General features: G+C 40.5%; 3 protein-coding genes across 4 annotated transcripts; 1 reads left to right on the top strand and 2 right to left on the bottom strand.

The window, feature by feature from the left end:
* The first annotated feature begins 978 nt into the window (after nucleotides 1-978).
* ogal (O-GlcNAcase like) lies at nucleotides 979-9786 on the top strand. Its single transcript, XM_042430743.1, has 17 exons — nucleotides 979-1727; nucleotides 1974-2025; nucleotides 3221-3318; nucleotides 4309-4439; nucleotides 4839-5010; nucleotides 5165-5263; nucleotides 5362-5501; nucleotides 6236-6380; nucleotides 6527-6625; nucleotides 6730-6965; nucleotides 7050-7224; nucleotides 8249-8334; nucleotides 8508-8600; nucleotides 8682-8770; nucleotides 8854-8968; nucleotides 9065-9194; nucleotides 9364-9786. Exons 1-17 carry the CDS (start codon nucleotides 1655-1657, stop codon nucleotides 9498-9500), a joined length of 2070 nt encoding a protein of 689 aa, XP_042286677.1. The 5' UTR covers nucleotides 979-1654; the 3' UTR covers nucleotides 9501-9786.
* A 105-nt stretch (nucleotides 9787-9891) lies between these two features.
* cant1b (calcium activated nucleotidase 1b) lies at nucleotides 9892-16962 on the bottom strand. 2 transcript variants are annotated; one of them, XM_042430757.1, is made up of 5 exons: nucleotides 16566-16962; nucleotides 11920-12510; nucleotides 11668-11808; nucleotides 11255-11458; nucleotides 9892-11126 (listed from the first exon to the last, which is right to left on the bottom strand). In XM_042430757.1, exons 2-5 carry the CDS (start codon nucleotides 12449-12451, stop codon nucleotides 10756-10758), a joined length of 1248 nt encoding a protein of 415 aa, XP_042286691.1. In that variant the 5' UTR covers nucleotides 12452-12510; nucleotides 16566-16962; the 3' UTR covers nucleotides 9892-10755. The 2 variants fall into 2 exon arrangements, with proteins under 2 accessions (XP_042286691.1, XP_042286699.1); XM_042430765.1 differs by lacking the exon at nucleotides 16566-16962 and adding an exon at nucleotides 15982-16393.
* Nucleotides 16963-18820: 1858 nt separating this feature from the next.
* afmid (arylformamidase) lies at nucleotides 18821-24459 on the bottom strand. Its single transcript, XM_042430807.1, has 10 exons — nucleotides 24256-24459; nucleotides 23213-23317; nucleotides 22835-22883; nucleotides 22663-22748; nucleotides 22471-22543; nucleotides 22210-22307; nucleotides 21996-22074; nucleotides 21002-21137; nucleotides 20132-20236; nucleotides 18821-19744 (listed from the first exon to the last, which is right to left on the bottom strand). The coding sequence occupies exons 1-10, from the start codon at nucleotides 24302-24304 to the stop codon at nucleotides 19715-19717; spliced, it is 810 nt and encodes a 269-aa protein (XP_042286741.1). The 5' UTR covers nucleotides 24305-24459; the 3' UTR covers nucleotides 18821-19714.
* Nucleotides 24460-26147: the final 1688 nt, after the last annotated feature.

The raw sequence follows: 26147 nt of genomic DNA on the forward strand, positions 1-26147 counted from the left end.
GCCCCTACTCTGAACGTCAGTCTCGTACATCTTTCTTTTCTCAATCTAACGTATCTTTACACACAAGCTCCAGCTCTTATAGCTTGTTTTTATCTACAGTCTTTTAATCCACAGCACCCTCAGATATCTCTTGTGGAGTTAGCCTCATCAAGGCTTCAACCGCATATGCTGTTGGAAGCTGTCCTGCTAAACATTTCCACATCTCAGCCATACGTCCTAACTACATTAAGCAAGTGCTGGATAGCCTACGCCAGGGATTAACTTTGACATATCCAACACTTTAACATCGACTTCTGCCTCTGTAAAGTTAAGATGTCAAAAACAGGCAATTTATAACATTATTAATGGCCCAATTAGGGGTTCCAGTTCAAGGATTCTATTGTGTCCCATTGGCTCGTGGTTCTGTGACACACTAAATGGAACAGAGTCATTGTTAATAGTATTAGTTACACCTGTGCCTTTCCTGTAGTGGCACATCAAATATGTGACCTCTCACATTGCCTAAACTCCATATACTGACACAGGTTTGCTGGAGCTTATCATTATACTTACTGATAGTCATGGTTCCAGCATCAGATGTACAATATATTTCTGATTGGGAGCCTCATGATCAATATAATTGTGATCTTAGTAGTATGCAAAATATTTTTAGACCAAAAAGTGGAAAATATTCCATCATAAACAAAACAGGTGTTACAGCAACATGGGATTTACAAGTGGTTAACAGAGGTTAAGATAAGTCAGTATGCTACATTGCAATAACAAGGTACAGTTTTCCCAGCTGATAATGTTCAGGTTTTATGGAGAACTTACTTATCTTGAGGATTTATTTAGGCACCAGCAGTTTTTGCAGGGCACAAGTGTAAGTAATAACAGTTCAGACTTATACATTATCAATCTCTTCTAAAATTGTGATTGTTGGAGCTCTACAAACTGACACATGGGCCTCATACCAGTCTATTCAACTTAATAACTGCTATGAGCCACCGCCTAAATTGCTGGTGCAGTCACAAATACTTTCAAATAATGTTGCAAAAGGGAGAAATTCTCAAAAATCCAGAGGACATTGAAACTGCAAAAAGAGGAACTTTTCACAAACACCATCACCAACACTACCAGATTAGATTAGATTACAACATCACAAACTGACCAGAGTTTAGTCAGAATCATGGGTGATGAAAAAAAAAACTTGCCAAACTTAACTATATTTACAGCAGGACTTTGAATTGTAAAGTACTGGTGTAATCTTGACCACCTCTCTGTCAGCTTCGTGTTTTCAGGTGCACTGTCCCTTTAAATGACAGGGACACTGTCCCTTTAAGACGTTCACCCAGTCAGAGACGTCCAGTCAACATGAGGCTGAGGTGAACTTCAGTCATCACAAAACAAACATCTTATTCGTCTTAAGTCTCCATAACTGCAGACTTTAGATACATAACATAGTTACATCATGTTGCGCAACGCTCTCTATGCTTAAACCCGACTGGTCTGCGCAGGCGTGAGAAGACGGCGCAATAAAAGTGAATCACGTTAAAGGCGGGCGTGCAGAGTTATGACTGACAGTACCGCTGTGTCAGAGCTGGAGCTGCTGTCTGAGCATTACTGAACTAAAGAGACAGAGACGAGGACTCAACACTCAACTTAACAGAGAATCATGTCGAAACCGGCCAGTACCAAGGCGGATCCCCAGACTGGGACGAGGCGGTTCATCAGCGGGGTGGTAGAAGGTGAGCAGACAGGGACCAGGGGCCCAAACTGGACGACCAGACCCCTGTGGTGATCCTGCTGGAGTCATCTGATTTAACCCGGATGTAAACATTCACATTAGGCTGCATTTATTTAGCTGCATACAGGGTTAATTCAAGATACATTGAAAGATATGTTTTTTTGATCAGGGGAAATTCAGTCATGTATTGATCACTTCTGATAAGGTGACATCATTTGGTTCATGACATGACCTTTGCTTGCTGCAGGTTTTTATGGGCGGCCATGGACTATGGAGCAGAGAACAGATCTGTTTAAAAGGTATGTGGCCTCCTACTATAAATAAGTCTCAGTGCATGACTAGAAATGGTCATTTGTTTTAGAAATTGTCCTAAAACTCTGTTTTGCATCATATTGGGTGTTGTCCATTGCGTGTGTTTATCACATGTACAGCTTTATTTGTAATCAGGAAAGCAGTAGCTGCCCCTTGTCCCCCTAACAACTCCCCACCCAGAGCAGCAGAGCAGCTGTGGTTGTAGCCCAGCCTGCGGCCACAGTCCCTACACTGCTCACCCTTTGCACCTGGCTTATGTTCAGCTATGATGCATTTACTCAGGACACCACTTGAGTATCAGAACAACATGGAAATGTACTGTTAGTTAGTGGCAGTAATAATAGCAATAGTAGTAGTCAGTACATTAATAGTATTAGTAAAAATAGCGCATGCCTCCATGGAATTTATGTCATGATTATTTCTTATTTAAATATCAGGGTCTCCACTCCTCAACCTTTGAGCTGAAGAGTGGAAACCCTGAATTCATGAAATCTATCAAAGACATTGATGTAATTGTGTTGACAGAAACATGGTGTGAAAACGATCTGCTCACTCACTGTCCTCCAGGTTATGATGAAGTCATGGTGCCCTCTATAAAATTAAAAAACATACACAAGGGCAGGATATCGGGGAGGATCTCAGTGTGACATAAAGGAGATCTTTGCCCCCAGTAGATTCAACTTATTTTGATGAAGACATTTTTGAAACTCAATTCAGAAATGACCTATTTCCAAGCCCAGAGAAACGTGTTTCTAACTGGAGATCTGAATTGATGAACAGCATCTGAACATGATGTAACTGACCCACAGGATAACAACCATGTATTTGGTCATTCTCTCTTGTTTACCTCACCAACCATCACCCATCAGAACCACCTTCACTCTGAAATAAATCAAGGGAGATACTGCATCTCTGTTGGGCCTTAGGTCTGTACATAGTTAACGGTAGGTTCAGAGGGGTCTCTTTAGGGAGATTCACATACTCCTCAGGTCTTGGGTCTAGTTTAGTTGACTATGCAATCACTGACATGGACCCCTCCGCTATCAGTGCATTCACTGTCAGACAGCAATCCCCCCCTTTCAGACCACAACCAAATAAACGTGTTCTTTAAGTCTCAAGTCAAATGAGTGACACAACATGATATTTGGTGTGATTGTGTATTGCTGGTGTTGTGTTTCACAGGGAGCAGAAATGGGGTTTGAACACGTACCTGTACGCCCCCAAGGATGACTACAAACACAGGATGTACTGGAGAGACTTGTACTCTGCTGAGGAGGCAGGTGAGTTTCACCCCTTCACATATCCACTCTGTTCACACTGACATCACAAATCTCACCCAGTGGTCAGTTACCCACCTAGTAACCAAAAATACACAAGACTGAACACTTCTGACTGTCCCATCAAGCAGGATTAATGACTCTTATCGCTTACTGATGAACCTAAAATGGAAACTATCAAATCAGCTGTCTCTGACCTGTTGTTGACTGTCTGGGTATCAGTGTCGCACCCTTTCTTTTACGTCATCTGGAATAGCTTTTTCTCGGTTGCCTTGGATGTTGAACTGAAACTCAGTCTTGCCAGTGTGTGGGAGCTTATTTTTGAGACTTTTACTCATCATTTATATGTGTCTGTATAGATATGCAACTACCTTTCAATCGGACCCTTTAAAAAAAAGCTAAATTATATTTAGAAATTCTTCCAGTTGTCTCATCAGGACCTGCGTTACCAACACATACTGTGGTCACTAATTTGCCTGGGATTCACCAACCAGTTAACCAGATAGAAACAGGGATTGAAACTGAAAACGCCCTTATTTACTTAACAGTTATTTGAATTTTTGAGAGCATGCTCACATGAGAATCTTCATTTACAATTTGACCAGAAAAACGAAATGAAACACTAAATGAGACCCATTATTTTTAAACCGTAGTTATAAACCTTATTTTATAACCTAATTAAACCTAATTTTATATTGTTGTCTCACCAAATACACATTCTGACTCATCGTTATGTCCTTTGAGATATTGTTTAATTGCTTTTATTGCTCAGTTTGGATCTTCTCTCTGTTGCTTGGTTGAATGTTATCAGTAAGGTTACAGATTGAAGGGCAGTGATGACTTGAAGTTTGACCCAATAAAACTATCATGTCTCTGATGAGTGGATGTCAAAATAGAATCTACTAGTGGACTTTGGGACATCACAGATTATTTGTACCAATGCAGACATTTTACCTGTAGGCCTAAAAATATGAAAAATTGTTCTTTTCCTAGAACAACTCATCGCCCTGATAGCTGCAGCGAAAGCACACAACGTCGACTTCATCTATGCGATCTCTCCCGGTCTGGACGTTACTTTCTCCAACCCCAAAGAGGTTGCTGCCCTGAAGAGGAAACTGGATCAGGTAGGACTTTGTACGATGAAGGGTGGAGCAGAAGAGATAATTTAATCGGAGCTGTATTTAGCTTTATGGCTCTCTAGGGTTTGGTTTTGGACACCACATTACTTTGTATGACACATGAAGCAGTAAAATGGTAACATTCAGTAAACTGCAAGTAGGTCAATGGGCAACTGATGGCACTAACACTGCTGCAGGTAATGGGTTTAATTCCTGGTGGGATAACCCTTTTTGAGGATAAGGTGTTGTGGAGAAAAGTCTGCAGCAAATTAAGTTTAGACTTTTTCTGACCCTGTTGCATCCTCTATATTTAAGCTTTTTCAAGTTTAAAAAAAATGCACAAAGATTTTAAGATTGCTGATGTCAGATATCTCCAAACCACAAGTTGTGCCGTTTATCCTTCAGGTCAAAGGGTTTGGCTGCAGCTCCTTCTCTTTACTGTTTGACGACATTGAGACCGAGATGTGTTCAGCTGATAAAGAAGCCTTCAGCTCCTTCGCCCACGCTCAGGTGGCCATCACTAATGAGGTGTACCAGCATTTGGGAGAACCTGAGACCTTCCTCTTCTGTCCTACTGGTATAACAGTAGAACAATCATACTTAAGTTGACAGCCATCGAGTTTAAAGCATGTAAAAATTACGTGAAGTCAGTTTTATTTTTCATAATAAGCTCAGTTTTTCTCTTTTGTCACTGTCATCTGTTTCACTCTTGTCCTGTCCTGTAACTCCAGATTATTGTGCTTCATTCTGCACTCCCAACGTGTCCCAGTCCTCCTACCTGCACACTGTGGGAGACCAGCTGCTGCCTGGCATAGACATACTGTGGACTGGTAAGCTTGCACCAAACCAAGGCTCAACTTGTGTCCAGGTACTCCACAGACGGAATCATGAGGACTGAAAACTTTTTTTTATTTCTTGTATTATTTAGGTCCCAAAGTGGTGTCCCACATAATCTCAGTTGAGTCCATAGAAGAGGTGTCATCTGTACTGAAGAGGGCACCAGTCATCTGGGACAATATCCACGCCAATGACTACGATCCACAAAGGCTTTTCATTGGACCCTACAAGGTAAATATCTACCTGTTGACATTAACATTAACCCAGTGGACGCCTCAATAAGCACCACTACTCCTTCTCAAAGCCAGTCAAATCTGAATACACAAACATGACACACAACAATAGATTCAGCGTGATTTACACTTGTTGAGGCACCTACACTTATATATAATGTCCTGATCACAGATGAAGCACAGATGTATTATAGGAACATTATTTACGAATAACGAACAATATTTAATTCATCCATATGATAAAAGTCCATAAATCCACTTAAACATCAATTTTGAAAAATCCCCAGTAAAATAATAAAATAGAGATTAAAATTAATTAATATGATAATCTCTTTAAATTACTATTGCTCAGAATGTCTTATCAACATGGTTCTTATATCCCTGTAACACTGACACTCTCCTCTTATCCATACATATGCAGATAATTACCCTGTGTTTAAAACCTATGGATATTTAAATTGCAAAAAACTTTTTTTTTTCATGAAGAAACTGTTCTAAAACATGTATAGTACAACTCCCATGCAAATTGATTGCCCAATTTATTCTGAAAATAACAATATATGGCATTCTTGGCTAAGACCGTTAGTGACTCTGCTAAAGGCCTGTAAATGAAACCAAGCAAAAGAAGCCTGGGGTTCAAACAGTTACTAAAAGACTGACAATAATATATTTTTAGAGGTCTGACCCTGATATCTATATTCTGAAATAAATAACTTTATCTTTTCCAATAAGGATCGTCCCACTGAGCTGATCCCTAAACTGAGAGGAGTGCTCACCAATCCTAACTGTGAGTTCTACCCAAACTACGTGGCCATCCACACCTTGGCTACATGGTGCAAGGCTACTGCTGACGGGCGACCGATGGATGTGGAAATGGGTGAGTGTCTGTGCTTTTTGTCGTATAGGTCAGCTTTATTTCCCAGATTGAATCTGAGTCAGCAGTTGAAAATAACAATTCAGCTACTCATAATCAGTGTCTGTAGGGAGAGTGTCTCTTTCACTGTCTCTGACCTCCGTCACCAGGCGACGAGCAGCAGGACCCCCGCTATAGCCCCCAGAAAGCCCTGAACCTGGCCCTCACTGACTGGCTGAAGGAGTTTATGAGCACAGATCAACCTGGAGGTACACACTCACATTATCCTGTGTACACTTTTAATATATTGTTACCAGAATATCAGGAGACAGTAGGGCTGCACAATGCCTCATCGCCTTCCTCATCCTTTCAGGCGCTCATCATCCTCCAGCTCACCTCAAGAAGGAGTCGTCTGATGAGAGCTCCTACGTTCCAGGACCTGGAGATAACCCGCTGTACACAGCCGAGCCTCTGACCCTGGACGACCTGAAGCTGCTGTCAGACCTCTTCTACCTGCCGTACGAATACGGGCACACAGCCAGGACCATGCTGCAGGAGCTGGACTGGCTTAAAAAACACAGTCTCGCTGCCACCACTGAGACGGACAAGGTCTGTTTTATAGTTTTTCAAATGCTGATGATGTCGTACACATGTATCTTTTGCGCAGTTGCTTCACCTGCTGCTGTTTCTCAGACGGCGGAGTGGTGTTCAAGAGCAGCGCAGTTTGACGGCATGTGCGAAGCGGTGGTGCAGATGTTCAACCGCCTGTCCAACGCCCCGAACCGCAGCATTCTTTACGACCTCTACAACTACATCTGTGACATCAAGAGTGGCGTCGGTCTGGCTCGAGCCTACGTGAAAACTCTGGGTGAGAAAATCTGAATCTTCTAATGATGATTGAACTGCACAAGTGGGCATGAAAAGGATACAGTATGACGGGGAAAAGCTGCTGTAAAAGAGGAAAATGTCACATCAATATAATGGATGATTATAGCAGGAATCTATAGAATGATGCAAATAGTACGCAGAATAACATGTTGGAACAAGTTCTAACCATAAACCCTCTGCTCTGCTATTTTATTTTAGTCAAGGCTACTCCTTTTAAAGAATAAGATTTATGAAATTAATTCCCATCATAACTGATAAAGTCCACATGAACATGGTGCCACTTGGACAGTTAAATAGCTACAAAAACCATAAAAGGATTACAATGTACAGTTTGTACTGAAGGCAGAAACTACTAAAGCAGGAATTCATGAGATTGTAACGGCAGAATCTCCACAAATAAACTCAAACAGAACAAAAATAAGAAGTAAAGTCTGCATTTGGATTAAAAAGATTATGACGGATACGCTCACAAGTGTCCTTTTCCAGGAAGTTGGGGAGATGCCAGGTGGCTTTGCTACATGCTGTCTTAACTTACTGCAACAGTCTTCATCATGTGGGAAGAATAGGGTCTCTGCTGAATCCAAAGTATTATGTTGTTTGTTTTTAATCACAAAATGGGGCTATTTTACTTAAAAAGATTACTGTGTTAATGCATAATAGAGCTGCAATGATTAGTTGATTGACTATTTTGATCTTATATATATTGATATATTTGATCTGAACATTTGCTGTTTGCAGCTTCTCAAATGTGATGAGTAGAAACTTTTGTGTGTCATACATGATAGAAAATGAAGTTTGGACTGTTGATCAGACAAAACAAGACATTTGAAGGCGTCACCTCGGCTCTAAGAAATTATGTTAAAAATTATTAAGTTTTTTTTATAACATAATATTTTCTACTATTTTCAGACATGTCATAGAAAAAACAATGAATCGATTCCTTCCTAAACCTAATAAAAGTTAGCAACTGTGGCTTCAGACTTGATGTTATTTGGTTTTCATAGGAGGGCGTGGCCCACCCTCAGCCCAGCTAATGACTGACGATCCTGAACCCTGGGGCTTCAGAGGCGGTCTCTCTGGAGAGTTCCAGGTAATCTAACAAGGCTTTGTATTCTGACAAGAGTGATGTATTTATCAGCCATTTTTCCCACTGAGCAGGATTATTGCATATTGTAAATATCCTATTTTATAATATGACCATATCGGTAAATGATTAATGTAGGTCTACATGAATATGAATATACTGCTTCTTTATACATGCAGAGAATGCTGCCTTGCCATGGAAACAGGGACCTGTTCAAACATCCTCCCATGACGGCAGTGTACTGCATACGTCCGTACTGCCCTGAGGACAAGGTGAATATGACGGGGCTCTTCATCATCACATATTCAAAAGTGATTCAAGGCAACCTCAAATAATGTTGTTTTCTGTCCTAGATGGAAGTGCAGAGGATTTTCAGGGAGATGCAAAGAGCCGAAGAGGGAAAAGCCCCCTCGATGACACAGACGGCTCTTATTAGTGATGGGTAAGAGAGTCAATTTGCTCCCCTCCAAATATTTATACTTTAATACCTCAACATCCCCTAACATCCCCTCTGCCCTGCTGCAGCCTGTCAAAAGGTGAAATCCCTCCTTCCCCTCTGTGTGCTTTCATCCTGGAGGATGAGATGGGGGTGTGTGGCTACACCCTTGCACTCACCGACGCCAAAGCAGCTGCAGCCAAGGTTCAAGTTTGATTCATCAAATGCAAGAATCTATTTGTTTTTGATAATAAAGTAAACTGAAATAGTGATTTACTGTGTTTTATCTCTCGCCTCTAGAGGGAGATAAGTGACTCAGTATTCAGGGACTTCCCCTCCCTGGTCACTACCCAAGTATTGCCCCGGGTCACTGATCCCTCTCCTGCCAGGCGTATGATTGGCCAGCTGTTGTCCACCATCAGGAGCAGCGGTACGTCAAGGCCTCACAATGCTTTGGAAAATGTTTATGGAACTGGATTTTAACTGCAGTTTAAAACTTTATCCTTTTTCACACTAATAAAAAGCTGAAACATTTATCTTCTCCAAAAGAGAATACAAAGCAATCACCATCTTGGTTTACCTCATCCCTGCTTTTTCAGGTTCTAAAGGAGCGTTCTGCGAGTTGAGGCAGAACGATCGGAGGATGATCGACTTCTACACTAAGCTGGGCTCCTTCAAACCTGTTAAAGTGGCCGGTCTACCTCAAGACATCCTTGTCATGGGAACAAGCCTGTAAACAAGACGCCTCGCAAGGATTTTCCTCAGGTTTCAAGTGTTGAGAGATAGAACTGTTATGTGAATAACTAACTTTGCAGCTTGTTAAACCGGTCCAACCCATCATCTTGTCATTTTTATCAGTTAATATCACATTTGTGTAATTCAGTAGCAATCAAAGTTTGAAGTCGTTAAAATGCTTGAGGAAATTTGTTTACTGTGTAAAATGAAAAGTAATGAAATACAAATGACTTTGTACACATGAAAACTGTAAAAATTTATAGTGATTATTTTTTAATTTGTTGTGTTATCCCAGCGCAATAAAAATGTTGACATTATGGCTCTAATTTGTTGCATATATATCAGACACTTCACTTGGGTGGTAGACTCATTTAAAAACAAGACATAAGACATTCAAACGAGGAGATATTTTAATTATTCTTGTTTTGAGAGGATACAAAACAAATATATTACTGGTTAATCTTTAAATAAAATAGCTGGTGTTTCTGTTCAGACCAAATACTGTACATATTCTGACTTGAACTGCTGACGCTGAGAAAAACTCATCACATGAAGTTTACTCGGCAAGCTCCACGAAGACCCCATCATGTTACTATAAATCTGAAAAAAAAGAGAAACTTCAGTGTATCTATACCGGTTCATGTAAAATAAGAAAACACAAAGCAATGAGTAAGTTTAATATTTCAAGTAGTTTATGGACATTCATTTCTACTTTTTTAAAAATGTTGTCTCATTGTGTGCTTATGTTGTTTCATCTTGTTCCCCTGAGTGTCTGACCAGCAGAGTTTGGCTGCAGGAGAGGAGATGCACATTAACCTGGTTTCTTTTTTTACCCAGACTCCTCGGGGATATAAGTAGTGTCTGATCAAACAAGGATGTTTAACTCAAGGTTTAGACAAAAGCATCAATCTACCAGCGCCGAAATGAAGTCGTTAAGGCTTTAAAACGTTAAAAAATCTTATCCGGTGGCGACTGGTTAGTGACAACTTCTGCGTGACTGGTGTGTGTAGCAACTCACAGATTGGCTGCATACAATAGTCACATAATTGAAGCTGTAGGTGATGTTTAATTGTCCTCCCCTTGTGCTATGGCATTCTCCTGCCCTTCAACCTTCTCTTGCTCATCTCGGTCATCATATAATTATGAAATATATAATTTTGGGTCATATGAAATTATTGCACCGTAAAACTGAGAGGGGAATGTAATACTGAAGAACTTTGCTTTCAAGAAACTGTGCGCCTTCAGCTCTGTCATTTTCAAATAAACTCCAACCCTTCATACTTCACATCCCCTATCTTTGTCTCGGGCATCAGCACCCGACCGTCGAGTGTAAATGCAATAATGTATGTTGCGATCCTGCCGGCATCCTCCTCTGATTTCAGGGCCAGAATAATCTGATCGTCTGTGTCGGGAACAAATTTAAAAGAGGAGAAGCCGTGGGTGGGGTTAAGCGGGCCGACGTGCCGCACTGTTATGTAGCTGAAGTCTGCGGGGCAGGACAGGAGCATGTTGGTGGCACGCCGCTCGTCTGCTGTCTCTTCGTAGTGCTCGTGGCTGGCGCGGCGAGGCAAGAAGAACCAGCGCTGGAGACGCTCACTCCATGCTGCGGATTCATGGATGAGATAACCTGTTGGGAGAAATAATGGATGAGACCTGAAGGAATCAAGAGGGTTGTGTGTATAGAAGAGCCAACAAAAAAAGTGTGATAGGAACTGTCAACAGGACTATCAAGTAAAAAAAAATTGTTGTCAGAACCTGGTGGTTGGATCCCAGCAGCGCCCCGCAGTGCGTTGTAGTATGGCACCCAGTTCTCGTGCTCCACGTCACCATGGTAGCCGACAACTTTCACCCACTCTGGGTTGTTGTTGACGACTTCTCCGGAGGTCGTAGTCCACTCTTTCCCCAGACCACCAACGTACAGGTGCTCATCCTTCACTGCAAGCCACTCCGCCTTAAACCCTGCACACACACACAACAAGGACAGATCTGTCAGAAGGGGTGTGAATGTAAAACGACTCCCAACATTTCAAAAAGTTCCCAAGTCTCTCTTGAGTTTTGTTAGATTTAGATTTAAAAATTTTTAAGAGAACCATTTCGTCTCAGACTTTTTCTCAATCAGACCTACAAGTGTGCAGAAGATAGAAGTAAGAGGTCTAGTGGAGACTGACCTTTGGAAACTGAGCCGTCACCATCAGGTAATATGACCCAGGGGACGGCCTGGCTGCCCTCGATCCTGTACACCACACCTGTGCGGTCATCCACGCTGTACAGGTGACCGTTAAACGCCACCAACTCGGACAGCTCCATCCCTGCGGCAGACGTAGTCGATGAAACATTGAGGTAACCCACATACTGACATAAGAACGCAAATGTAGTGAATATTATACAAAGTATAACAGATCTGTTTTTATCCCTCTTACCTCGTCCTTTCTCAGCCAGATGACTCTCCAGAGTGACCGCCTCAGCATCCCACTCCACCTGCAGTGTGTCGGCACTCTCTGAAACAGTCAGGTATCCCCTTTTCATGTAGCTGAACCATGTCTGATCCTTTGAGCTACGGGATGCTGTATCCAGGTCTGCGATCACACCAATACGGTACCTGATGCCATGCTTTGTCTTCACTGGTGGACTTAAGGGGTACGTGTCATTGTAAGGTGGTTCCCTTTTCTGGCGGTGGCCAAGGCTTTGTGCTGTTTGTCCATTATTGTCCCTGAAGATGTCTTCATCACCGTGCATTTGCAAACTATGAGCCCTGTTGCGGTAGTAACCTCTGGTAGGAGTGTCTCTGTCCCCTGCTGTCCGGTGCAGATATAACACAAGCACTAAAACCAGCAGGGTTGCCACAGTGATCGCCCGCCATTTAGGATGGAAGCGTGAGTCTGAGGAGGCAACTTGTGTCATGGACGCCAAGGCCAGGGGGAGGCCTCGTACAGCAACACCAAAGGAGGTCATGGAAGAATCGTCTTCATCCTCACTGTACGGCTTGGACTGGGGGTGACGACTATCATAGCCTGGGATCGAACAAACCAGAAAGAGGCAGATCAGGAGAAAGCCATGGTGGAGGGAGTGGTGTAACACAAAGTGACAAACAGAGGGGATTGCAAAAGATGTTTTTTTTGTATGTATTTCTTTCTTTCTTCATATATGAAAATGCATCATCCCTTTATCATTTAGGTATAAAAATCACTTGTCAAGTTGTCTCAATCGTGACACGGTACTGTATGGCACAAATTTGAATTGTTTTCAGCTGCTTTGTACTTTTAATTGTGACAAAAAAATATTTTAAAGTTTGAATAAAACCCTGAAAACAACAACAACTGGAGGAGATGAAAGAATGAACACAAAGGAGGAGGACAACATGTTGGAGAAATAGGCTGTTGTTCCTATTGTTCATTGTTGGTAACAGAGCTTTGTTCAGGCACCTCTAATATGCATAATGAGTATGTAGCTGGCTCATCCTACTTCCTCAAGACGACGAGCCTACAATTAATCTTGCTCTGTTCTGATGTTTATCTCAAATTATTTCATCTGTCTGAGCCCCAAAGATATTCGTTTGTGAACTAAAACTGCTTATCACTATCTTAGTGTGGGAAAAAAGCAAGTTAACTACTTAACTAGGATGAAAATTTTCAGGTTTCCCACGATGTTTCATAGCAGAGGTGGACCACCTCCTCTAACATCATAAAAACAAATACATTTTTATGAAATGAAACACAGCTATGATAAATATTTCTATATTCACAATGGATCGCAACGCTCACAGTGACGAACCCGAACCTGACTCAGCACTGATGAGCTTCTGTCTGTCAGCTTCTGTTTTGATTCACTCTCACAGCTCTCATCAATGTAATTTCCAGACACAAGCAGTGTTAAAAAAAAGTTTTAAAAAAAAAGACAGCAGACACAGTTAGCAACCAGCCACCAGAGTATTTCCTTTGGGAGTTGGAGGGGACTAAAAACATCTAAAACAAGACTGAATACTGAACTTACATTTGTAAAAGTGTAAAGTCACACAAATTAATGCTAATGTTGCTCCATATCTGCTGGATGTGTAAAAAGGCGACTAATATATCTGTGTTGTGTTGTTTCCGCTGCCCCCAAGTGGCCAAAACCCAGTTTGATGAACATTTCTATTCCTATAATGGACTTAGTGAGTAAATGTAAAGCTGGAAACAAAGAAACAAACTGTGGTGCCACCAAAACTCCAAATCTAAAACCATGCTGACAATATTTAGAAGAGCATCCCTTTAATGGTTGATAACAAAAACGATAGTTGGTCCTTCCAGGTAAGGTTGTCTTTTATTAGATCTTTTTCTTGCACATGCAGCACAACAGGTCTTTATTCCTCCTGCAGTTTAGACATGAATTTCATGAAAACCTTCCTGTAAACCACTCTCCTAGCAGTTATGAATGACTGCTTGCAGCCTCAAACTGAATGATATCCTAATCAGTGGAAGATAATGCAACTGTGAATTACATTTCTGCAATAATAATAATATAATAATGATGATATCTGATCAGTTGAAACAATATCTAGGTGGGTCTGAAGTGGCAGATCATTTGTGTCACTAAACAGATAAACCACCACGGTCAAACAATCCAAAACAGATGTCACAATGGCACAAACAAAACATTTGTCTCCATGAAAGAGCAATATAAGCCTAAGAAAACAATGCTCTGTCCGTGCTTTTAACAATTATCCTTTAAATAAATGGGTGGAGACACAAACCAGTTTGTAGAAATATTTGCTAAGAGGCTCTATTTAGTATTACTGAAGTGGAACACATAATCTTTCTTACATCACACACAGCCGGTAACCGTTACTTTCCCCCTCTGTCTCTTCAGCTGCTCATACTGCTCAACTGACATGCTCTAACACACACACACACACACACACACACACACAGGTCAAACTGGCAATCTCTTTCGACTACCATGGCCAACAAATAATGCCCTTATTGTCGCTATTGTATGCGTGGCCCATATTTCCCATCCCTCGGCAGCACAGACCCAAACACAGCCTCACTGTACGCTGTATGAAGAATTCAATTATTCACCCTTCCTTCGCCTCTTCTCCTCTGAACACTCTGTTACCATCATGTTGTTCTCTTTCGTACGCATCCCATAATAAACTCCACGTCCCTCCAGACCTCTGTCCCACATGAATAACTGATCTCTATCTCACCGAGTCTCCTCCCTCTCTCTCCGCTACACCATCCATCTCAAGTTTCTTCCCCTTCTTGTAGAACCAAGACAGAGGGCCGAGCTCCGTTAAAAGTAGTAATAATCGGGTCAATCAGGAAGAACAGGTTGGACACTTCGCCTGTAAGTTGTAGCATATTTGAGTTTTAATAATAAGTGGGATGAATTAAGAAGAAAGAGGCCTGGTCAGCAATTACTGATTAGCGGGCGGATTGAACCTTGAACAATGAGTGTGGAACCAGTTTTGGTAGCCGAGGATGCATTTTGGATGAGAGCTGAGCTGTTTGTGAAGTGTGTTGGATGTTGTTACACAGTGTACAAGCCCTAATCCATCTGTGTCTCCTTTAAGTTTCATGCTTACTATGTCACTTAAGGTCATAGCACGGGTAGCGCCAGCTCCCACATGTCTCTGTATGTGTGTGCATGTGGGTAAGTGTCAGTTCAAATGCTCGTTCTGTAACCCTGCCCTGATTTTTGTCACTTTCTGACCCCGACACTTGCTCTGGAATGATTTTGTCATTCAACAGAAAATGGATCATTTCCTATTTTGATTATTTATCAAGTTTATCAAGCAAAACTATCACACATCTGCAGGTTATAGCATTAACAGATGTGAAGAGTTGCCTGCCTTCATCCATTTCATATTAGAATCACTTTTATTGTTTCCAAGGTCAAGAATGAGCTTTCACACTATTTATTTATAGTCTGTCTGTGTAATTTACCAGATGTAATTTCCTGTTGGGTTAAATAAAGTATCAGCTTTGACAGATGGCTCAGTGTTAATACCACTTTTATGTCCTGTATATATATCCTTTATATGCGTCCTGAGCAGTTTGATCCAAATCCACCAGGATGGTGGTGTAAATATTTGTGTGTCCTCTGTTGGTTAGTCTGACCTTTGGTCACAAGTATGAGACACTGAAAGATAGATAAATAGATTAAATAGATTGACTATATTGTCCACCTCAAAGGGATTTTTTTTTGGCTTCTCCCAAAGTACTTTAAAAGTACATACAACACACATAGCGCAACACACCATTAAAAACAAAACATAAGCCCTTATAACGGTGTAGCCCTCAGTGTCAGTATCTGTCCGGTCCTCATGGAGCAATGTCTCAGTACAACAGATCAAGTTACTCCTTCGAAAAACCAAGTTATCACAAAACTCATCAAAGTCAACGAAAACACCTGGATTTACATCAAATAGATCCTGGCTCACATTTGAGAGTAAGAGAAGATGTAACAGATGGAGTCAAACAGGTAGTTGAGTAATTTCTTACCTTCAGATTGACCGATAAGGTCTTGCACACATTTTAACACTGGACTGAGTTGGCTAACGCTAAACGAAGAGAACAAGAATAAATAGTTCCTGTCTTCATTAGGGCTTTACTTGTGTCGACTGGGTATAGCTGTATGAACATTTGTGCCTTTCTCATGGATGTAATTTCACGCTGCACGGCTCGTTAACAGCTTGTACTCCTTCACTGGCTGTAATAACCAAGTTTCTACACATAGCCACGAAGGCAGACACAGACTGAGGGTAACACCTGTAAACTTTGACTATCTGTCTGCCACAAAAACACGAACATAACGTTAAACATCACAACTGTTTTAAACACACACACTAAATTGTAAATGAATGAGGTGTCATTTAAAAACAGTCGCTAAATTAAGACGCCGGTCCTCTTTAAAATGTTAGCCATCCGAGTAACGTCAGCTAACGTGCGCTAACACCGTGAGCTTGCTAGCATTTACCTCTTTCCAGGCTAACGTTACTATATGACTATTACCAACAGCCTCGTTTCCCTGGACTGAAGTTTTTACCCCGGTCGTCATTTTGAAGCTTAGCTACCCCGTATCTTACCTGGTACAGAGGTTCTTCACGTCCGACCGGCTCAGCATACTTTCAGACTTTTTTTTAGCGGCGTCTCAGCTCAGCGTTAGCTCCTCCTGCCTGGAGACCAGCTGAACAGTGTGTCCATGGATTGAACCATTGGTACATATGAAAAAAAAAATGCTACAACAGTGGGGAAAAAAGTATTTACCCACCTCATAACTCATATTAATCTACTACTGACTGCAAGTTCACAAAATTAACTGAATGAAATGTATAATTGAATAATTGTTTCTAACAAGAACAGACGTGAGCCTTTTAACCACGGACGGATTAACGTTTTATTGTGCTCCAGGGCACAGTTTTTCTTTTGGGCTCCTTTCGACCTCCCCCATTAACAGTACTGCATTACAGTAATGTGATTACTTTTTTCAGTAACGACTAGTGTAAGGTAACCTGTGAACCAGATGAATCTACAAACTCGTGTTTTATTTTCTCTGGCAGATGCGCCTGGTCCCCCTCCTGTTCAGACAGATTTCCAGCTGACCTGGCCCAGTCAGGCCAACCACAACCATGTATCTAATATGGGGCAGATTTGATTCAGTGACTGTAAAAAGAACATGGATGTATTATAAGAGCTGGATACTGGGCCGAAAATGGCATCTGTTCAGTCCAATAAGAATTGCTCGCCTGGCGCATATGTCAAAAAGTTTCTATCTTGCGGGGGTATGTAGCCCACTGAATATGTGCAGTAGTGTTTCCCCCGCTGGCCCCGCCCGTGAGTTCCCACTCGGCCCATAGACTTTACATTGTGGTGACGTCACAGATTTTTCAATTGCTTTTCTCAGCTCCAGGAAAGTTTTACAAATATAAAACCTCCATGGATCAAAAATTCATAATAGAAAGAGTCATAAGTGACCTGTGTCCTGTCAACAGTTTTACAGATGTCTTGTTTACAGTGGTGGTCTTTGGGAAAATGCTTTTTGGGCCGCAGGGGGATTTTTGCTGCAATACCACAAGTGCCAACTGGGAAAAAATTGGCTGCAAGGCTGAGCAGCAGAGCCATATCCAGTTCTTATAATAACATCTATGACAGAGGAGCACCGTTGAAGCATTTCCATAAACAACAAAGATGGCTGCCACTGAAGTGGAATGGTCTGTTGAATCTGCTATCGCGGCAGTATTTAATGAACTGGGCGGTATATTTTCTCTAAAAGAAGCACAAACAACCTGTCTGATATCAGCCAGAATTGTCTCTTGACTAGGTGGAGTGGACGGATACAAACGTCTGGACCCAGGCAAACAACTGGCACACTATCACAGCTTATCACTGCATGCTGTAGTCTGTTTACATTTTTCCGTCACTCAGCGTTACGTCACACATTTCATTGCTCTGATTGGTTGTAGGTCTATCCAATTGTGTCCATTTTGGTCTGCACCAGTTGATAACTCCCCTTGGAAATCAAAAACGAACTGAGAGGTTCCAGACCAATTTGTAAATGTCAGGTTAAGTGTACTAATTAAAGGAGAGTAGTTATACGCATAGCTGCAAGGCTATCAGAAAGCAATTTCAGTGAAAAAACGTCTGCACACTTACTCCAAGCCACAAAAAGTTAACTGAAAGGATTGAAAACCTCCAGATTAAGCTTTTGCGGCTTGGAGTAAAAGTGCAGGCGTTACCTTTTTCATTAAAGTTACTAATCCTCAGTAATGTTCAACAGTCGGGGGTCGATTTGTTTGCTGTTTTACTGGTAGTTTGAGGGAGGAGGGTTGATATCAGTTTGATCTCTATGAGTAGAGGACAGACTAGTTTACTATGTGCGAGCTTGATGTGAGGGCTGGAGGTGTGGGATGTGATTAGTTGCCACCAAAAGAGGGGAAATGCAACTCCAGGTAAATTGTCTAATTTGCATGTTGTATTTCTACCCACTGGTACCGGACCATTACCCAAAGTTCATGAAAACAGGTAGCGTATGTATTCCTAGCTGATCGCGTGTACCTAAGACATTGGCAACTGAGTGTATGTGGCAGCTTCCTTTTTACTATCCTTAATATTGTACATTAATGGAACAAATAAGCAATTAAACAAATTATCACACAGTGAATGAACCTGCCCGGCGTGGAACTGTTGCTACAATCAGAAGAAATAAAGTCCTGCATCTCTTTGGGGAGCAGTATAACTACAACATGCCACTAGTTACTACAGAGATAAGACAATCAAATTACATCCAATGTCATCTACATGCACACATACAGTAAGTCAACTACTGTCAACACATCCAATCTTAAATACAAATATTTATTGTGATGATTCTCTTTATAATCTACAATAATGATTAATAGAACATCGTGTAAACAATAATGTAAACAATTTAAGATGCTAGAATGAGGGCAGTAACAATGTGCATCAGTTACAATTAAGTCCCATTTGTTCTTTAAAAATATGTCTATTTGAAAATCATTATCCTTCTACTGTATTAGCATCAAATAAAAAGTGCAAATATATAGCTTTGATTATTAACATTGTGAACGACACATTAAGTTCCCTGGGTGATAGATCAGCATTGTGAAGGTTACAATAAAAAGCTACATTCACATTATATGAGATGTTATTTCTCTTCACATGATTTCCTATTCTTGTCTTTCCTGTGGACTTTAAAGTTGTGGTGTAACAGATTGTCACAAGCAAGGGGGGGGAAAAACACCACAAAACAGACGGACCCACCCTTTTACAAAACAATGGAAATATGCCAAAACCAATAATGAACTCTACATTTGTTAGTATGCCAGTGAATAGACGAAGTGGAACTGTTTTTTCCTGACAACATTGTTCACTACGGCCATTAAACAGTCTGTTTAAAACAGAAAGGTTTAAGAGTAATATGATTGCTACAATCACCATCATTGAAGTGACCCCATATTAGGCACACAATGTTTTCTTAATATATGTAGTTGAAACATACGAAGCTTATTTTCTTACAGCAGTAACTACAGTGAACAAAGAGGTATAAATAATGAAACTGTTAACTAGGAGGTCAAAACAATCCATGGATAGAAAGGGTACATTTACCATTGTGCAAACCTCAAACAATGCATATTTTATCAGTATCGGTGCATGATGACTCTGTTCAGAGGTGTATGTTGATACAGAGGTATGTTGATATTAGATGAGTGCCACCTCAGCTCTTCCCCATCATCTTCAACAGAAGCTGCAGATAAAGGGAGGAAATAAAAACACCACGGTTTCTCTTCACATACTGCAAATACAAATGTCTTTTGTATTTAAAAACCTGGTTAAATGAAGGAAAATGAGCAAACATACTACAAGTTATAAATGGATGCTGACATTTGTAAGTGATGCATGGTCAGAAGTACAGAAAAGTATTTCATATATTAAATGGGAATAGCACTGGATCTCAGCTGTGTGACCCAAGTTTTAGGCTAGTTGTCTCTCTAGTAATATACTTCTCTGCCTAAAAATGGATGGAAATTGACTAAAAGCTGACTGACAAGCCAGAGTGGTGTTATATTAATCAAAGTACTGGTTTGAAACTACTATTTTTTATAACTTTTGGGGGTTTCGTGTGCTTGTGTACCTTTGTTAGGTGATAGTCCACATCTACCAGTTGCTCAATGATACTGAAGTGGTCTGTGTTCAGCACATCCTCCATGGTCACATTCAGTCCAGACGCCTCCAAAGTCTTAAAGGCCACAGTAACAAAAAGAGGTCAACAAATAGTTCATTTGCAAAAACATTTCAAAAATGCTGACTTAATGTGTCTCAGTAATACATGATCACAAATTGTTTACACATTCAAAACTAATTTTTCAGTTTGTGAAATTATTACAGTCTCAAACTGCTGAGGTGTTCATCAGAACTGACAACTACAATAATTCAAATTGTGATGAGAAAATGAAAAGATATTAGGATAAAATATCTGCAAGCCAATTCCCAGGAACTGTTTGTGCGTTCTAACATCTTAAAAAACCTAATCCTTTCATGGAATGAAAAAACTAAACCACGATAAAATCTTTCCAGCTTCCATGTGGACCATTATAAGATATTAACTGGAAGATGAGTCAATTCATAAATCACCAGAAAAATGACAAAAAATGTTGGTAATTGGCTAATGGTTTGAGTTATTTATCGAGAACCTAAAGGAGGAAGCCAAACACTCACTGGTTCCAGTGAAGATGTGCTGCTTCTCTCTGTTTTATATAATTGTAAATTGAACACATTTGGATTTTGGACTGTTGATCTGAAACACAAGAAATCTGAAGAAATCAATGGCTCAAAGAACTTGTGATGGCCATTTTTTAACTATTTGCTGACATTTTGTGCACCAAATTATTATCAAAAACTGATCAACTGAATGATTGATAACAAAAAACTATTTGTTTCAGCCAATATCTATGATACTTGTCATGCATGAACCAGAACAGCATTCCTCATCTGGAGCACTGACTTTGTAGTATTCTTCCGACTGCTTCCGAAACTCTGGTGAGTCGTTCTGAGCGACGGCCACAACGATGTGGCAGCCGGAGGAGGAGACTTTGAGCTGAGAGACCAGCTTGCTGGGGCTGTTTCTCACCGCCACCTCCCTGCAAACAGGAGACACCCGGAGACCAGACGAGTCAGACAGTGACTGGCACGACAGACCATCCGAGGACAATTATACAGACAGACACACACACACACACACACACACACACACACACACACACAGACCTTTACATGCACACTTTCTCCTTCACAAAGACTATCATGACACTGACTGCACACAAACACAAAGCTTGTATATACAATACACTTGATAGAAAACTAAGCAAATGTTCCTATATGTACTGCCATACCAATTTACAGGCATTTACTTGCGTGTGCGCACACACACACACACACACACACACTTACAAAATGTTCAAGATCTCACCAATTAAATCCCTCAAACTGTCATGTGAATATGAGGATGTATGAGATACTTTTGAATTATGGAAGGAACTAAAGATGCAGTAGTGAAAAAGATTATCTGGCCTTTTTTTTTTTTTTTAACAAATATCCAATATCAATATCCAATTTTAAAAAGTCAATATATCTGTTTATAAATAATTTGTAAATCTGTACATCATGTGACTCCGCGTGGAGACCCAGCTCAAAGGTTTGAGACTCTGGATTACCGTGAGTAATCAGGTTAAGGAAGGAAATTGCATAATGCGTTTACATGCTATGAAAGTCTGATTACTGTAAAACCTGTTTATCTGGTCAGTAATCAGATTATTACCCTTCCTTAAATGACCTGACATCTTTATCAGCTTTCCATGCGCATGGAGCAGATCCAAAAAGATTTGTCCGGTGTTATTTTACTTGCAACGTCAACCTTGTAGACAGCTGGTTATTTGATTACTGCCAAATATGTGTAACGATCAGATACGGTACTAAGTGACAGGCAGACATCTACTTACTCTGTCATCTTCAAAGGCTCGTTGACGTAGGTAGACAGGATGGGCAGTAGGTCATAAATACCGCTGACAAGAAAAGCACCTAGAAGACAAATATGAAAACTATTCAAAAATAACACACGAGCTATGCAGCATCTGTGTCTCAACCTTGTATACTGAGCATCTTTTCTTCCTCTTCAGTATGCTGTAAGCAAAATGCTCTCAACAAGCTCCTCACCTTTGATCTGAGGGGCGATGCTGTACTGCGACCAGTCGGTGGAGAGGACCATTGCAGCCAGGTGAGCCCCAGCAGAGTGTCCACACAGGTACAGACCACTGAGTGAGAGATTTTAGAAAAAAACACAAAGAGATTCTCTATAGTCGTATTTATAGCGGTGAAATATTTGCCTTTTCTGAATAAGAGGAGAGCAAGAACATCATGATGTGATGCATTAAGGTGAACTTTCTTCAAAACAGGGGAAAAAACAAGCATCGGTACCTGATGTGAGAATACTGCTGAACAACAGACACAACACTCCTGCGTACTTGTGACACCATCAAGTCCATGTTACCTGAAAAGAGAGTGCAAGGCCGCAGGCAGAGAGAGCTGACATTTCCAGTTCATCCTCTTAAATGATCTCTCTTTCTCCGAGAACAGAAACAACATTGTCGGTAATCGAAAAGCGTCTACCTTTGGGGGCAATGTCATAGCCGACAGCGACCACCACTACACCTTTATCCATGAGCGGGACAGCCATGAATCCTGACTCCTCCTTGCTGTATGAGCACAAAGTATCAACATGAAAACACTGAACAAGAAATGTGAATCTGCAACAGAAGCAACTGGGAGCATCACACTGTACCTGAGAAACTGCCAGTAGCCTCCATGAAGGTAAATAACAAGAGGGACATCTGAAACATAAAGTCATACATTATAGACAGGACACATGCACACCGCACTTTACATACATACACTCATGTTTTATACTCGTTATTTATACTCTTATCTATTACTGTTGCTTTTACTATTTTAAATTTTTTTTTTTTCCTCTTACTGCATTGTCGAGGAGCTGAGACCTAAGATTTTTACTCTCTAATACTTGCGTAATGAGATCTAATAATAAAGAGCTTCAAATCGAACTTGAAACAGAGGAGACAAGACCTGTTAATCCTCATGTTCGCTACGCTTCTGTGCATTTAAAGCGTGACGGTGATGTTTGGGTGTCAACACATGTTCATACCTAGAGAGTTGGTGCTGGGTATGTAGGCATCCAATTTCTCTCCATCTCCCTCTCCATATGGCACGTTGAGTAAAGTTTGAGCCAGACCGCGGGCCCGCTCCGTACCTAGACACCAAAACATGACATTCTAGTGGAGACTACGAGTGGGTTGATATGATAATAAACACCTTGAGACTAACTACGCCTGTCGACCATCTAAGATTTTGTCAAACTGTTTTACCATGATAAATATCCCTTTTAATATTTCTGGGTGTATTAGGCCATTGTGGGAAAAGCTGCAAGTCACTGTGAGAAATACTGGACTTTGCATCAATGTGATGAAGTTTCTTTATTTGTCAGGTATTTAATTCATGGGATTAGATAAAAACAGACATACCCATGTGGTTATTTTATCCATAAACAGTTTCTCATTTGATTTTCTGGACGCTTTTATCAAATCATACACTTTAGGCTATATAAAATTACATGTGCTATGGTAGAGGATTGTATCCATATTCCCCGTTCATAGTAGACATAAAAACGAATTATTCCCAAATAACAGGTATGTGAATGTAAATTCTTAATCTTATTCATAATGTGTTTCCCCTTTTACCAGAAACATATTTCATTTCAGTCCAAACTCTGTAGAACATTGAGGGAAAACATATTTTAGAGGACCTTTATTTCTAATTACCTCCATATAACTGGCTACAAAACTGGCACAATATGCTCCCCAAACACAACATATTTAACACATATGCCCAACAACTCTTGTATGTACTCCTTTGAGGAATAGATACAGGAGTCGTAGCCTGTTTTTCCTTGTTAAAAAAGGTTTGTCACTAATATGTAATGAGAAACATCACAGTCATAGTCCAAACTGTGTTGAATATGAGTGACATGTTTTAACCAGCTTGTTTCTTATCTCGAGCTACAAATCTTCGACAGAGACCCAGATTTCACGGGTATACAGAATTTGGCACGACACCTGCGTTGCTATACGGCCTATTCGCCTCAACCGAGATTTCTGTGTATTGTAGCATTTATCTTCAAAACAGACCGACCTTCCTTCAAAGCCTTTACATGGGCCTTGATCACGTCGTCTGCCGACATCCTGTGCGACCACCGGCTGGGTGAATACTGCCTCTCAAGCTCCTGTCAGCCGGAAAAACTGCTGTCAGTCGGCAGGCCATGAAAGCCGAGACACCAACCACGGCGCGTCTTGTCTAGATGGTAACCCTAGCTTTGCAGGGAAACTCTCGCGAGATTAGTAAGCAAGAAAGAACTTTATCCCACACCACATTTCAAGTGATCATTTTAATCCAAACCTAACCAAGTGTTTTTTTTGCCTAAACTTAACCACACCTTAGCCATACATCATAAAACACCGAGACAAGAATTGTCTCAAAAATTTTGAAGCGGCTCGCGAGAGTTTCGCAAATCTAGGGTTACCATTTAGACAGGACCAAGCACCATCAGCTGCGGATAAACACATGGCAAACAGCGACCTCCTCTGCCAGTATTGTTTTTTCCAAACAAATTTTCAAGCAAAAAGCCAAACTTTTCAGAGCTGACTGTCCATATCAAACAATACATTTCTTATATCTGAATGTACAAACAAAAAAGCTGTTAAAACATATAACCACTGTAAGCTTTACAATATAATTATTTAACTATTTATTTTTTTATGACAATCTTTACTCCCCCTGGCATGTTTGTGATTATAGATTCAAGTTGTATATACAAGGTGCTGTAAACTTGTAGTATACTTGTTTCAATAAAGCTGTTTAAAAAAATAAACAGTTAAAAAAAAGTTGTTGTCAAAATGGGAACAATGAAAGGTTGTTGTTTTAAACCATGAAGAACAGAACATTCTAGCTAGCGTTAGAAATCATTTCCCACCAGTCTTATGACAGCAGCAGACAAAAGTAAAACAACTAAAAGTCAAACTTACATCTTTCATCATTTCAGTCCAGTGAGTCATTTTATCTCTTAAAGTGAATTAATTCTCGGAAACTCTTCTGACAAAAATAAATCCAAGCAACATGTGCTCAGCAGTGAGACTGAAGGACATCTGAACTTTAGACTTACAACCCCAAACCTGACTGATACCATTTGGAGATGTAAACAGTCCAAAAAGCCGTCACAGTACGGCAGATACGGCTGTAATGGCAAGTTCACAAAACTGCACCTCCTAAACAGACACATACTGAACAGTCTGTGGTTAACAAACACGTTTAAAAAGGGGAAATGACAGATTCTGGCAGAGTTTTCTCCATTAATGTCTTTTAACCATGTGACCTTTAAAGATACAGAACAGCTGCTTTCTAGCAGTGGTGGAAGAAGTACTCTGATCCTTTACTCAAGTAAGTTTTTTATAGATATTTTTGTTGGTCACTCAAGTAATGGCGCCCCATATCAAAATGAGCCATTTTCAAGGGATTTCAGCTTTGGGGAAAGAATTTAAAATTTGTCAGCTGGCAGATGATACCTCACTGTTTTTAAGGAACAAAGATGAAATTCCCAAAGCATTACAGTACATTGAACATTTTTCTTTTGTATCCGGTGTGAAGATGAATGCCAAGAAATCCTTTTCCCACTTAAAGTTTGCAATTTGTCTCATATACATGATATAGAGGTAAAAGACACTGTCTCATATTTGGGGATTACACTTTGTAAAGATGAAAAAATATGTACAAGATTGAATTTTGAATTTGAATCATTAACAAACCAAAAGCAGGTTTAATATATGGTTATCTAGAGATTTATCATTACAAGGAAGAATTGTTTTTTCAAAGGCTGAAGGCTTTTCAAGGTCTGTATATGCATCACTTTCTTTAGTTATGCCAACTGAAATTTATAAAACACTTAATTCACAGTTATTGAATTTCATCTGGAAGAATAAACCTCACTACTTAAAAAGAGATGTTTTGTACAACAGCAAAGATAATGGGGG

Source organism: Thunnus maccoyii, chromosome 2, assembly GCF_910596095.1.
Source record: "Thunnus maccoyii chromosome 2, fThuMac1.1, whole genome shotgun sequence".
In the NCBI taxonomy this organism is placed as follows: Eukaryota; Metazoa; Chordata; class Actinopteri; order Scombriformes; family Scombridae; genus Thunnus; species Thunnus maccoyii.

Coding starts and splice junctions, on each gene's coding strand:
- ogal (XM_042430743.1), top strand. CDS start 1,655: ATGTCGAAACCGGCCAGTACCAAGGCGGATCCCCAGACTGGGACGAGG. Junction 3,319..4,308: donor GTACTCTGCTGAGGAGGCAG/GTGAGTTTCACC, acceptor TTCTTTTCCTAG/AACAACTCATCGCCCTGATA. Junction 6,381..6,526: donor ACCGATGGATGTGGAAATGG/GTGAGTGTCTGT, acceptor CTCCGTCACCAG/GCGACGAGCAGCAGGACCCC.
- cant1b (XM_042430757.1), bottom strand. CDS start 12,451: ATGACCTCCTTTGGTGTTGCTGTACGAGGCCTCCCCCTGGCCTTGGCG. Junction 11,459..11,667: donor TGACGGCTCAGTTTCCAAAG/GTCAGTCTCCAC, acceptor GTGTGTGTGCAG/GGTTTAAGGCGGAGTGGCTT. Junction 11,127..11,254: donor TGCTGGGATCCAACCACCAG/GTTCTGACAACA, acceptor TTCTCCCAACAG/GTTATCTCATCCATGAATCC.
- afmid (XM_042430807.1), bottom strand. CDS start 24,304: ATGTCGGCAGACGACGTGATCAAGGCCCATGTAAAGGCTTTGAAGGAA. Junction 21,138..21,995: donor GAGCCTTTGAAGATGACAGA/GTAAGTAGATGT, acceptor TCCTGTTTGCAG/GGAGGTGGCGGTGAGAAACA. Junction 20,237..21,001: donor AGTCGGAAGAATACTACAAA/GTCAGTGCTCCA, acceptor GTGGCCTTTAAG/ACTTTGGAGGCGTCTGGACT.